Raw genomic sequence first — 16,254 nt, 5'->3', positions numbered from 1 at the left:
GATTTTGGGGGGGTTTTGGGGGGGTTTGGGGGGATTTGGGGGATTTTGGGGGGGTTTTGGGGGGTTTTGGGGGGGGTTGAGGGGTTTGGGGGAGTTTGGGGAGGATTTGGGGGGGGTTGGGGGGGGTTTTGGGGGGATTTGGGGGATTTTGGGGGGGTTTTGGGGGTGTTTGGGAGGATTTGGGGGATTTTGGGGGGGGTTTGGGGGGATTTGGGGGGGGTTGGGGGGGTTTGGGGGAGTTTGGGGAGGATTTGGGGGGGGTTGGGGGGGATTTGGGGAGTTTGGGGTGGGTTTATGGGGATTTTGGGGGGGTTTTGGGGGGTTTTGGGGGTTTGGGGTGGTTTGGGGAGGATTTGGGGGGGTTTTGGGGGGATTTTGGGGGGGGTTGGGGGGTTTTGGGGGGATTTGGGGTGGTTTTGGGGGATTTTGGGTGGGGCTGGGGGGGACCAGGGGGGTTTGGGAGGATTTTTGGGGGGGTTGGGGGGGTTTGGGGGAGTTTTGGGGGGGCTTGGAGGGGGGTTGGGGGATTTTAGGGGGGTTTTGGGGGGATTTCGGGGGGTTTGGGAGGGTTTTGGGGAGATTTGGGGGATTTTGGCGGGGCTTGGGGGGATCTGGGGGGAATTTGGGGCGGTTGTGGGGGGATTTTGGGTGGGGTTGGGGGGATTTTGGGGGAATTTGGGAGGATTTTGGGGGGATTTGGGGGCGTTTGGGGGATTTTGGGGGAATTTGGGGGGGTTTGGGGTGGGTTTGGGGGAGTTTTGGGGGGATTTTGGGTGGATTTTGGGGGGTTTCAGGGGGATTTTGGTTGGGGTTGGCATTTTGGGGGGATTTGGGGGATTTTGGGGGGGATTTTGGGGGATTTGGGGGGGAAATTGGGGGATTTTGGGTGAGGTTTTGGGGTATTTTGGGGGGTTGGGGGGATCTGTGGGGGTTTTGGGGGGAAATTGGGAGGATTTGGGGGGATTTTGGGAGGCTTGGAGGGATTTTGGGGGGGTTTTGGGGGATTTGGGGGGACTTGGGGGGATTTGGGGGGTTTGGGGGGTTTTGGGGGGAAATTTGGGGGCGTTTTGGGCGATTTTTGGGGACTCGGGGGTTTGGGAGGATTTTGGGGGGTTTTGGGTCACTTTGAGGTCACTCTGGGGTCACTTTTGGGGTCACTTCGGGGCCATTTTGGGGTCACTTTTGGGGTCACTTTGGGGTCATTTTGGGGTCACTTTTGGGGTCACTTTGAGGTCACTCTGGGGTCACTTTTGAGGTCACTTCGGGGCCATTTTGGGGTCACTTTTGGGGTCACTTTGGGGTCATTTTGGGGTCACTTTTGGGGTCACTTTGAGGTCACTCTGGTGTCACTTTTGGGGTCACGTCGGGGTCACTTTGAGGTCACTTTTGGGGTCACGTCGGGGTCACTTCGGGGTCACTCTGGGGTCACTTTGGGGTCACTTCGGGGCCATTTTGGGGTCACTTTTGGGGTCACTTTGGGGTCATTTTGGGGTCACTTTTGGGGTCACTTTGAGGTCACTCTGGTGTCACTTTTGGGGTCACTTTGGGGTCACTCTGGGGTCACTTTTGGGGTCACGTCGGGGTCACTTTGAGGTCACTTTGGGGTCACTTTGGGGTCACTTTTGGGGTCACTTTGGGGTCACTTTGAGGTCACTTTGGGGTCACTTTGGGGTCACTTTGGGGTCACTTTTGGGGTCACTTTTGGGGTCACTTCGGGGTCACTTTGGGGTCATTTTGGGGTCACTTTTGGGGTCACTTTGGGGTCATTTTGGGGTCACTTTGGGGTCACTCTGGTGTCACTTTTGGGGTCACGTCGGGGTCATTTTGGGGTCACTTTTGGGGTCACTTCGGGGCCATTTTGGGGCGTTTTCGGGGCCACCTTAAATCGGGGGGGGGCGTGGCCTCGGTGGGCGTGGCCTCGGTGGGCGTGGCCTAACTCGCCCCTCCCCCTCCCCCCCCTTTTCCCAGGTGTCCCTGGGGCCCCGCCCCTCCCCCCCCCGGGGGCCGCCGGTGAGCAGCGCCGAGTGGGGGCGGGGCCACGACGCCGAGGGGCGGAGCCTGGAGCCGGAAGTGCTGAGGGGGCGGATCTTCCGCGGGGTGAGGGGCGGGGCCTCGCGGTGGGCGTGGCCATTTGGGGGTGGGCGGGGCCATTTGGGGGTGGGCGGGGCTAATGGGCTGGTCAGGATGTGTGGGCGTGGCCACTGGGGTGGGCGGGGCTATTTGGGCTGATAATAAGGTGGGGGCGTGGCCACGGGGTGGGCGGGGCCTTGGGGTTGTTAATGAGGGGTGGGCGTGGCCATTTGGGGTTGGTAATGAGGGGGTGGGCGTGGCCATGGGGGTGGGCGGGGCTAATGGGGTTGATAATGGGTGGGCGTGGCCACTGGAGTTGATAATGAGGTGTGGGCGTGGCCATTTGGGGGGCGGGGCTACTGGGTTGGTAATGAGGGGTGGGTGTGGCCATTTGGGGGGCGGGGCTAATGGGGTTGATAATGAGGGGTGGGCGTGGCCACAGGGGTGGGCGGGGCTAATGGGCTGGTAATGAGGGGTGGGCGGGGCCACAGAGGTGGGCGGGGCCATTTGGGGTTGATAATGAGGGGTGGGCGTGGCCATAATGGCAGATAAGGGGGTGGGCGTGGCCACGGGGGTGGGCGGGGCTAATGGGCTGGTAATGAGGGGTGGGCGTGGCCACCGGGGTTGTTAATGAGGGGGTGGGCGTGGCCACCCGGGGGTGGGCGGGGCTACTGGGCTGAAAATGAATGATGGGCGTGGCCATGGGGGTGGGCGTGGCCACGGGGGTTGTTAATGAGGGGTGGGCGTGGCCACGGGGGTGGGCGGGGCCATGGGGTTGTTAATGAGGGGTGGGCGTGGCCACGGGCGGGGGCCATTTGGGGTTGATAATGAGGGGTGGGCGTGGCCAGGAGGGTTTGCTAGTGGGGTGGGCGTGGCCACGGGGGTGGGCGGGGGTAATGGGCTGGTAATGAGGGGTGGGCGTGGCCACCGGGGTGGGCGGGGCTATTTGGGCTGATAATAAGGTGGGGGCGTGGCCACGGGGTGGGCGGGGCCTTGGGGTTGATAATGAGGTGTGGGCGTGGCCATTTGGGGTTGATAATGAGGTGTGGGCGTGGCCATTTGGGGTTGATAATGAGGTGTGGGCGTGGCCATTTGGGGTTGATAATGAGGGCTGGGTGTGGCCACGGGGGTGGGCGGGGCCATGGGGTTGTTAATGAGGGGTGGGCGTGGCCATTTGGGGGTGGGCGGGGCCATGGGGGTTGATAATGAGGAGTGGGCGTGGCCATTTGGGGGCGGGGCTAATGGGGTTGATAATGAGGTGTGGGCGTGGCCACAGGGGTGGGCGGGGCTAATGAGCTGGTAATGCGGGGTGGGCGTGGCCAAGGGGGGCGGGGCCATTTTGGGTTGATAATGAGGGGTGGGCGTGGCCATAATGGCAGATAAGGGGGTGGGCGTGGCCACGGGGGTGGGCGGGGCTAATGGGCTGGTAATGAGGGGTGGGCGTGGCCATGAGGGTTTGATAGTGGGGTGGGCTTGGCCACGGGGGTGGGCGGGGCTATTGGGTTGATAACGAGCTGTGGGCGTGGCCATGACTGATAAGAGCCTGGTGGGCGTGGCCAGGGGTTGGGCGTGGCCACTGGGTTGATAACGAGCTGAGGGCGTGGCCACTGGGCTGATAAGAGCCTGGTGGGCGTGGCCAGGGGTTGGGCGTGGCCACTGGGCTGATAACGAGCTGTGGGCGTGGCCACGGGGTTGATACCGAGCCGTGGGCGTGGCCACGGGGCTGATAAGACCATGGTGGGCGTGGCCACGGGTGTGGGCGTGGCCACTGAGTTGATAACGAGCTGTGGGCGTGGCCCTTGTGATTGATAACGAGCTGTGGGCGTGGCCATTGTGATTGATAAGGAGCTGTGGGCGTGGCCATGCCTGATAAGAGCATATTGGGCGTGGCCACGGGTGTGGGCGTGGCCACTGGGCTGATAACGAGCTGTGGGCGTGACATGGGGTTGATAATGAGCCGTGGGCGTGGCCGTGGGGTTGTTAATCAGCTGTGGGCGTGGCCACTGGGCTGATAAGAGCATGGTGGGTGTGGCCAGGGGTTGGGCGTGGCCACTGGGCTGATAATGAGGTGTGGGTGTGGCCACGGGGTTGATAACGAGCCGTGGGCGTGGCCACGGCGCTGATAAGACCATGGTGGGCGTGGCCACGGGTGTGGGCGTGGCCACCGGGCTGATAAGACCATGGTGGGCGTGGCCAGGGGTTGGGCGTGGCCACTGGGCTGATAACAAGCTCTGGGCATGGCCATTGTGATTGATAACGAGCTGTGGGCGTGGCCATGACTGATAAGAGCATGGTGGGCGTGGCCAGGGGTTGGGCATGGCCACTGGGTTGATAACGAGCCGTGGGCGTGGCCACAGGGTTGATAACGAGCTGTGGGCGTGGCCACTGGGCTGATAAGACCATGGTGGGCGTGGCCACGGGTGTGGGCGTGGCCACCGGGCTGATAATGAGCTGTGGGTGTGGCCACGGGGTTGATAAGGAGTTGTGGGCGTGGCCCTTGTGATTGATAACGAGCTGTGGGCGTGGCCACTGGGTTGATAACGAGCTGTGGGCGTGGCCATGCCTGATAAGAGCATAGTGGGCGTGGCCAGGGGTTGGGCGTGGCCACTGGGCTGATAATGAGGTGTGGGCGTGGCCACGGGGTTGATAACAGAGTGGGCGTGGCCACTGGGTTGATAACGAGCTGTGGGCGTGCCATGGGGTTGATAATGAGCCGTGGGCGTGGCCACTGGGGTTGTTAATGAGCTGTGGGCGTGGCCATGACTGATAAGAGCCTGGTGGGCGTGGCCAGGGGTTGGGCGTGGCCACTGGGCTGATAACGAGCTGTGGGCGTGGCCACTGGGCTGATAAGACCATAGTGGGCGTGGCCACTTCTGTGGGCGTGGCCACTGGGTTGCTAACGAGCTGTGGGCGTGGCCACTGGTCTGATAACGAGCTGTGGGCGTGGCCACTGGTCTGATAACGAGCTGTGGGCGTGGCCACTGGTCTGATAACGAGCTGTGGGCGTGGCCACTGGTCTGATAACGAGCTGTGGGCGTGGCCATGCCTGATAAGAGCAGGGTGGGCGTGGCCATTGGGTTGATAAGGAGCTGTGGGCGTGGCCATGACTGATAAGCCCCTGGTGGGCGTGGCCAGAGGGGAGGCGGGCGTGGCTGAGCCCGGTGGGCGTGGTCGGGGCTGCATAATGAGGGGGGCGTGGCCACGGTGGGCGTGTCCTGAGGTGGCCCCGCCCCCAGGGGCTGAGCCCCGAGGTTCGGGCCCGGGGCTGGCGCCGCCTCCTGGGGCTGCAGCGCTGGGGGGACCCCGAGAGCCCCCCGGGCACCGAGCGGCAGCGGAGGTCAGCGGGGGGGGAGGGTTTGGGGTGCCAGGGGTGCCAGGGGGGGTTTGGGGGTGCCAGGGGAGGGTTTGGGGGTGCCAGGGGAGGTTTTGGGGTGGTTTTGGGGTGGTTTTGGGGGGCCAGGGGAGGGTTTGGGGTCATTTTTGGGGCACCACGGGGTGGTTTTGGGGCACCAGGGGTCGTTTTGGGGCACCACGGGGTGGTTTTGGGGTGCCAGGGGAGGGTTTGGGGTGGTTTTGGGGTGTCAGGGGAGGGTTTGGGGTGGTTTTGGGGGGCCAGGGGAGGGTTTGGGGTGGTTTTGGGGTGTCAGGGGAGGGTTTGGGGTGGTTTTGGGGTAGTTTTGGGGGGCCAGGGGAGGGTTTGGGGCACCACGGGGTGGTTTTGGGGTGGTTTTGGGGTGGTTTTGGGGTGGTTTTGGGGTGCCAGGGGTGGTTTTGGGGTGCCAGGGGAGGGTTTGGGGTGGTTTTGGGGTGGGTTTGGGGTGGTTTTGGGGTGCCAGTGGTGGTTTTGGGGTGCCTGGGGAGGGTTTGGGGTGGTTTTGGGGCGCCAGGGGGTGGTTTTGGGGTGCCAGGGGTTGATTTTGGGGTACTTTTGGGGGGTTTTTGGGGTGCGCAGGGACGATTATTTCCGGATGAAGCTCCAGTGGCGCTCGCTGAGCCCGGGGCAGCTGCGGAGGAACAGCGCCCTGAGGGGGTACCGGGAACGGCTGGGTGAGACCCCAAAAGGGACCCCAAAAATGACCCCAGAGGGACCCCAAAAGTGACTCCAAAATGACCCAAAAGTGACCCAAAACTGACCCAAAAATGACCCCAAACTGACCCAAAAATGACCCCAAACTGACCCCAAAAGGGACCCCAAAAGTGACCCCTGAGGGGGTACCGGGAACGGCTGGGTGAGACCCCAAAAGGGACCCCAAAAATGACCCCAGAGGGACCCCAAAAGTGACTCCAAAATGACCCAAAAGTGACCCAAAACTGACCCAAAAATGACCCAAAAATGACCCCAAACTGACCCAAAAATGACCCCAAGCTGACCCCAAAAGGGACCCCAAAACTGACCCCTGAGGGGGTACCGGGAACGGCTGGGTGAGACCCCAAAAGGGACCCCAAAATTACCCCAGAGGGACCCCAAAAGTGACTCCAAAATGACCCAAAAGTGACCCAAAACTGACCCAAAAATGACCCCAAACTGACCCAAAAATGACCCCAAACTGACCCCAAAAGGGACCCCAAAAGTGACCCCTGAGGGGGTACCGGGAACGGCTGGGTGAGACCCCAAAAGGGACCCCAAAAATGACCCCAGAGGGACCCCAAAAGTGACTCCAAAATGACCCAAAAGTGACCCAAAACTGACCCAAAAATGACCCAAAAATGACCCCAAACTGACCCAAAAATGACCCCAAGCTGACCCCAAAAGGGACCCCAAAACTGACCCCTGAGGGGGTACCGGGAACGGCTGGGTGAGACCCCAAAAGGGACCCCAAAAATGACCCCAGAGGGACCCCAAAAGTGACTCCAAAATGACCCAAAAGTGACCCAAAACTGACCCCAAACTGACCCAAAAATGACCCCAAACTGACCCCAAAAGGGACCCCAAAAGTGACCCCTGAGGGGGTACCGGGAACGGCTGGGTGAGACCCCAAAAGGGACCCCAAAAATGACCCCAGAGGGACCCCAAAAATGACCCCAAACTGACCCCAAAAGGGACCCCAAAATGACCCCTGAGGGGGTACCGGGAACGGCTGGGTGAGACCCCAAAAGGGACCCCAAAAATGACCCCAGAGGGACCCCAAAAATGACCCCAGAGTGACCCCAAAGGGACCCCAAAAGTGACTCCAAAATGACCCAAAAACTGACTCCAAAATGACCCCAGAGTGACCCCAAAACTGACCCCAAAATTACCCCAAAATGACCCCAAAATGACCCCAGAGTGACCCCAAACTGGCCCCAGAGTGACCCCAAACTGGCCCCAAAGGGACCCCAAAAGGGACCCCAAAATGACCCCAAAATGACCCCAGAGTGACCCCAAAAATGACCCCAAAAGGGACCCCAAAATGACCCCTGAGGGGGTACCGGGAACGGCTGGGTGAGACCCCAAAAGGGACCCCAAAATTACCCCAAAGGGACCCCAAAAATGACCCCAGAGTGACCCCAAAGGGACCCCAAAAGTGACTCCAAAATGACCCCAAAGCGACCCAAAAATGACCCCAAAAATGACCCAACCCCAGAGTGACCCTAAACTGACCCCAAAGGGACCCCGAAGTGACCCCAAAATTGACCCCAAACTGATCCCAGAGTGACCCAAAACTGACCCCAAAAGGGACCCCAAAATGACCCCAAAGGGATCCCAAAAGTGACTCCAAAATGACCCAAAAACTGACTCCAAAATGACCCCAGAGTGACCCCAAAAGGGACCCCAAAAGGGACCCCAAACTGACCCAAAAATGACCCCAAAAGGGACCCCAAAAATGACCCCAGAGTGACCCCAAACTGCCCCCAGAGGGACCCCAAAATGATTCCAAGGTGACCCCAGAGTGACCCTAAAATGACCCAAAAACTGACCCCAAACTGACCCCAAATGCCCCAAAACTGACCCCAAATGCCCCCAAACTGCCCCATAATGACCCCAAAACTGACCCCAAATGCCCCCAAACTGCCCTAAAGTGCCCCAAACTGCCCCAAAACTGACCCCAAATGACCCCAAACGCCCCCAAACTGACCCCAAATATCCCTAAACTGGCCCCAAATGCCCCAAACTGACCCCAAATGCCCCAAACTGACCCCAAAAATGCCCCAAACTGACCCCAAACTGACCCCAAATGCCCCCAAATGTCCCCAAATAACCCCAAATGACCCCAAACTGACCCCAACTGCCCCAAATGCCCCAAAATGTCCCCAAACTGACCCCAAAACTGACCCCAAATGACCCCAAACTGCCCCAAACTGACCCCAAATGCCCCAAACTGACCCCAAATGCCCCAAACTGACCCCAAATGTCCCCAAATGACCCCAAACGCCCCAAAACTGACCCCAAACTGCCCCAAACTGATCCCAAACTGAACCCAAATGCCCCAAAACTGACCCCAAAATGCCCCAAACTGACCCCAAACACCCCCAAACTGACCCCAAATGCCCCAAACTGACCCCAAACTGACCCCAAACGCCCCCAAACTGACCCCAAATATCCCCAAACTGACCCGAAATGCCCCAAACTGACCCCAAATGTCCCCAAATGACCCCAAACGCCCCAAAACTGACCCGAAACTGCCCCAAACTGACCCCACAGGGACCCCAAACTGACCCCAAATGCCCCAAAATGTCCCCAAATGACCCCAAATGCCCCAAATGATCCCAAACTGCCCCAAACTGACCCCAAATAACCCCAAACGCCCCAAACTGACCCCAAATGCCCCAAACTGACCCCAAATGCCCCAAACTGACCCGAAATTCCCCCAAATGACCCCAAACGCCCCAAAACTGACCCGAAACTGCCCCAAACTGACCCCAAACTGATCCCAAATGCCCCAAACTGACCCCAAAAATGCCCCAAACTGACCCCAAAGTGACGCAAAATTCCCCCAAATGACCCCAAACTGACCCCAAATGCCCCCAAATGTCCCCAAATAACCCCAAATGACCCCAAACTGACCCGAAATGCCCCAAACTGACCCCAGATGTCCCCAAATGACCCCAAACTGACCCCAAACGCCCCCAAATGACCCCAAACGCCCCAAAACTGACCCCAAACTGCCCCAAACTGATCCCAAATGCCCCAAAACTGACCCCAAACTGACCCCAAATGCCCCAAATGCCCCAAAACTGACCCCAAAACTGACCCCAAATACCCCAAAACTGACCCCAAACTGCCCCAAACTGACCCCAAATGACCCCAAACTGACCCCAAATGCCCCAAAAAGCCCCAAATTGACCCCAAAATTCCCCCCCCCCTCAGAGCGGGACCTGGCCCGGGCCCCGCCCTCGGTGCCGCCGGCGCTGCTGCGCGACGTCCTCATGACCTTCTGCATGTTCCACTTCGACCTCGGTGCGGATTTTGGGGGGATTTTGGGGGGTTTTGGGGTTTTTGGGGGTTTGGGGATTTTTTGGGATTTTTTTGGGATTTTTTGGGGATTTTTTGGGGGGTTTTTTGGGGTTTTTAGGGGCATTTTAGGGGGATTTTGGGGCATTTTAGGGGGGTGTTTAGGGGGGATTTGAGGGGATTTTAGGGGGGATTTAGGGGGATTTTGGGCGGGATTTGGGGATTTTTTGGTTTTTTAGGGTTTTGGGGGTTTGGGGGATTTTTTGGGATTTTTTTGGGATTTTTTTGGGAATTTTTGGGGGATCTTAGGGGGGATTTTCGGGGGGATTTTGGGGGAGCGCGACGTCCTCATGACCTTCTGCATGTTCCACTTCGACCTCGGTGCGGGTTTTGGGGGATTTTGGGGGGTTTTGGGGTTTTTTGGGGTTTGGGGATTTTTTGGGATTTTTTTGGGATTTTTTGGGATTTTTTTGGGATTTTTTTGGGGTTTTTTTGGGGTTTTTAGGGGCATTTTAGGGGGATTTTGGGGCATTTTAGGGGGGCGTTTAGGGGGGATTTGAGGGGATTTTAGGGGGGATTTGGGGATTTTTTGGGATTTTGGGGGTTTTGGGGGTTTTTTGGGGTTTTGGGGATTTTTTGGGAATTTTTTGGGATTTTTTTGGGGATTTTTTGGGGGATCTTAGGGGGGATTTTCGGGGGGATTTTGGGGGGGCGCGACATCCTCATGACCTTCTGCATGTTCCACTTCGACCTCGGTGCGGGTTTGGGGGGATTTTGGGGGGTTTTGGGGTTTTTTGGGGTTTTGGGGATTTTTTGGGATTTTTTTGGGATTTTTTGGGATTTTTTGGGGAATTTTTGGGGTTTTTAGGGGCATTTTAGGGGGATGTTTAGGGGGATTTGGGGGGATTTTAGGGGGGATTTGGGGATTTTTTAGGATTTTTTTTTGATTTTTGGGGGTTTTGGGGATTTTTGGGGATTTTTTGGGAATTTTTTGGGATTTTTTGGGGGGTTTTTTGGGGGGATTTTGGAAGGATTTTGGGGCATTTTAGGGGGGTGTTTAGGGGGGATTTGAGGGGATTTTTGGGCGGGATTTGGAGATTTTTTTGGGTTTTTTTCGATTTTTTGGGATTTTGGGGATTTTTTGGGATTTTTGGGGGATTTTTTGGGGATTTTTGGGGTTTTTCTGGGATTTTTGGGGGATTTTTCAAGGGTTTTTTCGGGTTTTGAGGGGTTTTTGGGGATGTTTGGGGATTTTTGGGGGATTTTGGGGCATTTTAGGGGTTTTTAGGAGGGATTTTAGGGGGAAATTTGGGAGGGAATTTGGGATTTGGGGAGATTTTGGGGCGATTTGGGGGATTTTGGGGAATTTTGGGAGAATATGGGGGAAATTTGGGGGGATTTGGGGTTGATTTTGGGGTGGTTTTGGGGTGGTTTTTGGGGTCCCCCCTCAGACCGATTTTGGGGTGGATTTTGGGGTGTTTTTGGGGTGTTTTTTGGGGTGTTTTGGGTGTTTTTGAGGTGTTTTTGGGGTGGTTTTTGGGGTTTCCTCGGATTTTGGGGTCCCCCCTTCAGACCGATTTTGGGGTGGATTTGGGGTGGATTTTGGGGTCGGTTTTGGGGGTGTTTTTGAGGTGTTTTTGAGGTGTTTTTGGGGTGTTTTTGGGGTGGGTTTTTGGGGTCTCCCCGGATTTTGGGGTGGATTTTGGGTTCCCCCCTCAGACCGATTTTGGGGTGGATTTTGGGGTGTTTTTGGGGTGGTTTTTGGGGTGTTTTTGAAGTGTTTCTGGGGTGGATTTTGGGGTCTCTCCGGATTTTGGGGTGGATTTTGGGGTCTCCCCTCACTCAGACCGATTTTGGGGTGGATTTTGGGGTGTTTTTGGGGTGGTTTTTGGGGTGTTTTGAGGTGTTTCTGGGGTGTTTCTGGGGTGGTTTTTGGGGTCTCCCCGGATTTTGGGGTGGATTTTGGGGTCCCCCCTCACTCAGACCGATTTTGGGGTTGATTTTGGGGTGGATTTTGGGGTCGGTTCTGGGGGTGTTTTTGGGGTGTTTTTGAGGTGTTTTTGGGGTGTTTTTTGGGGTCTCCCCAGATTTTGGGGTGGATTTTGGGGTCTCCCCTCACTCAGACCGATTTTGGGGTGGATTTTGGGTCGGTTCTGGGGGTGTTTTTGGGGTGTTTTTGAGGTGTTTTTGGGGTGGGTTTTGGGGTCTCCCCGGATTTTGGGGTGGTTTTTGGGGTGGATTTTGGGGTCGGTTCTGGGGGTGTTTTTGAAGTGTTTCTGGGGTGGTTTTTGGGGTCTCCCCGGATTTTGGGGTGGATTTTGGGGTCCCCCTTCACTCAGACCGATTTTGGGGTTGATTTTGGGGTGTTTTTGGGGTGGTTTTTGGGGTGTTTTGAGGTGTTTTTGGGATGTTTTTGGGGTGTTTTTTGGGGTCTCCCCGGATTTTGGGGTGGATTTTGGGGTCCCCCCTCAGACCGATTTTGGGGTGGATTTTGGGGTGGTTTTGGGGTGGATTTTGGGGTCGGTTCTGGGGGTGTTTTTGAGGTGGTTTTTGGGGTGTTTTTGAGGTGTTTTGAGGTGTTTTTGGGGTGGGTTTTTGGGGTCTCTCCGGATTTTGGGGTGGATTTTGGGGTCTCCCCTCACTCAGACCGATTTTGGGGTGGATTTTGGGGTGGTTTTGGGGTGGATTTTGGGTCGGTTTTGGGGGTGTTTTTGAGGTGTTTTGGGGGTGTTTTTGAGGTGTTTTGGGGGTGGTTTTTGGGGTCTCCCCGGATTTTGGGGTGGTTTTTGGGGTCCCCCCTCAGACCGATTTTGGGGTTGATTTTGGGGTGGTTTTGGGGTGGATTTTGGGGTCGGTTCTGGGGGTGTTTTTGAGGTGGTTTTTGGGGTGTTTTTGAGGTGTTTTGAGGTGTTTTTGGGGTGGGTTTTTGGGGTCTCTCCGGATTTTGGGGTGGATTTTGGGGTCTCCCCTCACTCAGACCGATTTTGGGGTGGATTTTGGGGTGGTTTTGGGGTGGATTTTGGGTCGGTTCTGGGGGTGTTTTTGAGGTGTTTTTGAGGTGTTTTTGGGGGTGTTTTTGGGGTGTTTTTGAGGTGTTTTTTGGGGTGGTTTTGAGGTGTTTTTGGGGTGTTTTTTGGGGTCTCCTCGGATTTTGGGGTGGATTTTGGGGTCTCCCCTCACTCAGACCGATTTTGGGGTGGATTTTGGGGTGTTTTTGGGGCGTTTTTGGGGTCGCAGGCTACGTGCGGGGCATGAGCGAGCTGCTGGCCCCGCTGGCCACCGTCAGCCCCGACGAGGTGGAGGCGTTTTGGGGCTTCTGCAGCGTCATGGAGATGGTGGTGAGGGGGGGGTGACCCCAAAATTTGGGGAGGGGGGGACCCCAAAATGTGGGGAGGGAACCCCAAAATGTAGGAGGGAACCCCAAAATTTGGGAGGGAACCGCAAAATTCGAGGGGAGAGCCAAATTTGGGGAGGAACCCCGAAAATGGGGGAGGGGAGGCCAAAATTTGGGGATGGGGGGGACCCCAAAATGGGGGGGGGAACCCCAAAATTTGGGGACTGGGGCCCCGAAATTGGGGGAGGGGGGCCCCGAAATTTGGAGGCGGGACCCAGGAATTTGGGGAGGGGGGGGCCCCAAATTTGGGGGGAGAAGCCCAAAATGTGGGGAGGGGGGGACCCCAAATTTGGGATGGGGGGGGACCCCAAAATTTGGGGACTGGGGCCCCGAAATTTGGGGGGTGAGGGGCACGAAATTGGGGGAGAGGGAGCCAAAATTTGGGGATGGAGAGGCCCAAAATTGGGGGGGGGGATCCCCTAAATTTGGGGAGAGGGGGACCCCAAATTGGGGGAGGGGGGGCCAAAATTTGGGGGGTGGGGCCCCGAAATTTGGGGGTGGAGGGCCCCGAAATTGGGGGAGGGGGGACCCCAAAATGTGGGAGGGAACTGCAAAATTTGGGGGGAGAGCCAAATTTGGGGAGGAACCCCGAAAATGGGGGAGGGGGGGCCAAAATTTGGGGAGGGGGGGACCCCAAATTTGGGATTAGGGGGACCCCAAAATTTGGGGAGGGGGGACCCCAAAATGTGGGGGGGGAACCCCAAAATATGGGGGATGGGGTCCCGAAATTTGGGGGGTGAGGGGCCCGAAATTGGGGGAGAGGGGGCCAAAATTTGGGGAGGGGGGGACCCCAAAATGTGGGGGGGGGGGCAAAATTTGAGGGGTGGGGTCCCGAAATTTGGGGGCGGAGGGCCCCGAAATTGGGGGAGGGGGGCCCAAAATTGGGGGCGAGGACCCTGAAATTGGGGGAGGGGGGGCCCCAAATTTGGGGAAGGGGGGACCCCAAAATGTGAGGGGCGGGGACCCCAAATTTGGGGAGGGTGGGCCCCGAAATTGGGGGAGGGGGGCCCAAAATGGGGGGGAGGGGGGCGGGCAAAATTTCGGGAGAGAGGACCCCGAAATTTGGGGGGGGACCCCAAAAATTGGGGAGAAAGGACCCCGAAATTTGGGGAGGGGGGACCCCGAAATTTGGGGGAGGAACCCCAAAATGTGGGGAGGGCGGGGACCCCAACTTTGGGGAGGGGGAGGGACCCCAAAATGTGGGGAGGGAACCCCAAAATGTGGGAGGGAACCCCAAAATTCGGGGGGAGAGCCAAATTTGGGGAGGAACCCCGAAAATGGGGGAGGGGAGGCCAAAATTTGGGGATGCGGGGGACCCCAAATTTGGGATGGGGGGACCCCAAAATGGGGGGGGGGGAACCCCAAAATTTGGGGACTGGGGCCCCGAAATTGGGGGAGGGGGAGCCCTGAAATTTGGGGGGAGAACCCCAAAATGTGGGGAGGGGGGGGCCAAAATTTGGGGAGGGGGGACCCCAAAATGTGAGGGGGGAACCCCAAAATTTGGGGGGTGGAGCCCCGAAATTTGGGGGGTGAGGGGCCCGAAATTGGGGGAGAGGGGGCCAAAATTTGGGGAGGGAGAGGCCCAAAATTGGGGGGGGGGGGGGCCCGGAATTGGGGGAGGGGGGCCCAAAATTTGGGGGGGGGGGGCAAAATTTGAGGGGTGGGGCCCCGAAATTTGGGGGTGGAGGGCCCCGAAATTGGGGGAGGGGGGACCCCAAAATTGGGGAGGGGGGGCCCTGAAATTTGGGGGAGGGGAGGCAAAAATTTGGGAGCAGGGACCCTGAAATTTGGGGTGGGGACCCCAAAATTTGGGGAGGGGGGACCCCGAAATTTGGAGGTGGGACCCTGGAATTTGGGGGAGGAACCCCAAAAATTGGGGGCGGGGACCCCAACTTTGGGGAGGGGGAGGGACCCCAAAATGTGGGGAGAGAACCCCAAAATTTGGGGGAGGGGGGCCCAAAATGTGGGGGAGGGGGGGGCCAAAATTTCGGGGGAGAGGACCCCGAAATTTGGGGGGGGGGGACCCCAAAAATAGGGGGAGGGGGGGGCCCCAAATTTGGGATGGGGGGACCCCAAAATGGGGGGGTGGAACCCCAAAATTTGGGGACTGGGGCCCCGAAATTGGGGGCGGGGGGGGCCCGAAACTGGGGGAGGGGTTTTTTGGGGGGGATTTTGGGGTTTTTGGGGTTTTTTTGGGGGGGGATTTTGGGTTTTTCTGGGTTTTTTTTGGGGGGGGGAATTTGGGTTTTTCTGGAGTTTTTTTGGGAGTTTTTTTGGGGGGATTTTGGGGTTTTTTGGGGTTTTTTTGAGGGGTGATTTTAGGTTTTTCTGGGGTGGTTTTGGTTTTTTTTTGGGGGGGTTTTCGGGTTTCTTTGGGGTTTTTTTGGGAGTTTTTTTGTGGGGGATTTTGGGTTTTTTTTGGTTTTTTTGGGGGGGGGATTTTGGGTTTTTCTGGGGGGGTTTTGGGGTTTTTTTGGGGGGATTTTGGGGTTTTTTCTGGGGTTTTTCTGGGTTTTTTGGGTGTTTTTTTGGGGGGGATTCTGGGTTTTTCTGGGGTGGTTTTGGTTTTTTTTGGGGGGGGATTTTGGGGTCATTTTGAGGTTTTTTGGGGAGGGGATTTTGGGTTTTTCTGGGTTTTTTGGGGGGGGATTTTGGGTTTTTTTCTGGTTGTTTTGGGTTTTTTTTAACCCCTTCCCCACCCCCTCGCAGGGGTCGAATTTCGGGCCGGGCCCGGAGGGGCTGAGGAGGCAACTGGGCCAACTGGGGCAACTGGTGCGGGTGGTGAACCCCGGCGGGAGCGAGCTGCTGGGTGGGTACCCCAAAAACCGGGGGGGGGACCCCGAAAAGGGGGAAAGGGGGGAAAAAAAAAGGGGAAAATTCCAAAAAAAAAAGGGGAAAATTCCGAAAAAAAAAAGGGGAAAATTCCGAAAAAAAAAGGAAATGGTAAAAAAAAAATGGGAAATTCCGAAAAAAAAGGGGGAAAATTCTAAAAAAAGGGGAAATGGTAAAAAAAAAAGGGAAAATCCCGAAAAAAAGGGAAAATGGTAAAAAAAAAAGGGAAATGGTAAAAAAAAGGGAGAAATCCTGAAAAAAAGGGGATATCCCAAAAAAGGGAAAAATCCCGAAAAAAGAAGGGAAATGGCAAAAAAAAAAAAAAGGGGGAAATTCCGAAAAAAAGGAGGAAAATCCCCCCAAAAAAAGGGAAATGGTAAGAAAAAAAAAAGGGGAAATGGCAAAAAAAAAAAAGGGGGGGAATCCCCCCCAAAAAAGGGGAAATCCCAAAAAAGGGGGAAAATCCCGAAGAAAAAAAGGGAAATAGCAAAAAAAAAAAAGGGAAAATCGCCCCCAAAAAAAGCGGAAAATCCCAAAAAAAGGAGAAATGGCAAAAAAAAAAAGGGAAAATCCCGAAAAAAAAGGG

General features: G+C 56.8%; 1 protein-coding gene across 1 annotated transcript in view; it reads left to right on the top strand.

Annotated features, from left to right (window-relative positions):
* The window catches only part of LOC138100983 (TBC1 domain family member 17-like), a 49,506-nt gene that overhangs the window by 11,430 nt on the left and 21,822 nt on the right, over positions 1-16,254 (top strand). Inside the window, 6 exon segments of the mRNA XM_068998829.1 lie at positions 1,969-2,097; positions 5,307-5,407; positions 6,023-6,117; positions 9,359-9,448; positions 12,680-12,780; positions 15,546-15,645. Of these exon segments, the coding sequence (XP_068854930.1) occupies positions 1,969-2,097; positions 5,307-5,407; positions 6,023-6,117; positions 9,359-9,448; positions 12,680-12,780; positions 15,546-15,645 (616 nt within the window).

Source organism: Aphelocoma coerulescens, unplaced genomic scaffold, assembly GCF_041296385.1.
Source record: "Aphelocoma coerulescens isolate FSJ_1873_10779 unplaced genomic scaffold, UR_Acoe_1.0 HiC_scaffold_180, whole genome shotgun sequence".
NCBI classification, from domain to species: domain Eukaryota; kingdom Metazoa; phylum Chordata; class Aves; order Passeriformes; family Corvidae; genus Aphelocoma; species Aphelocoma coerulescens.
This window is presented reverse-complemented; position numbering and strand designations above follow the sequence as displayed.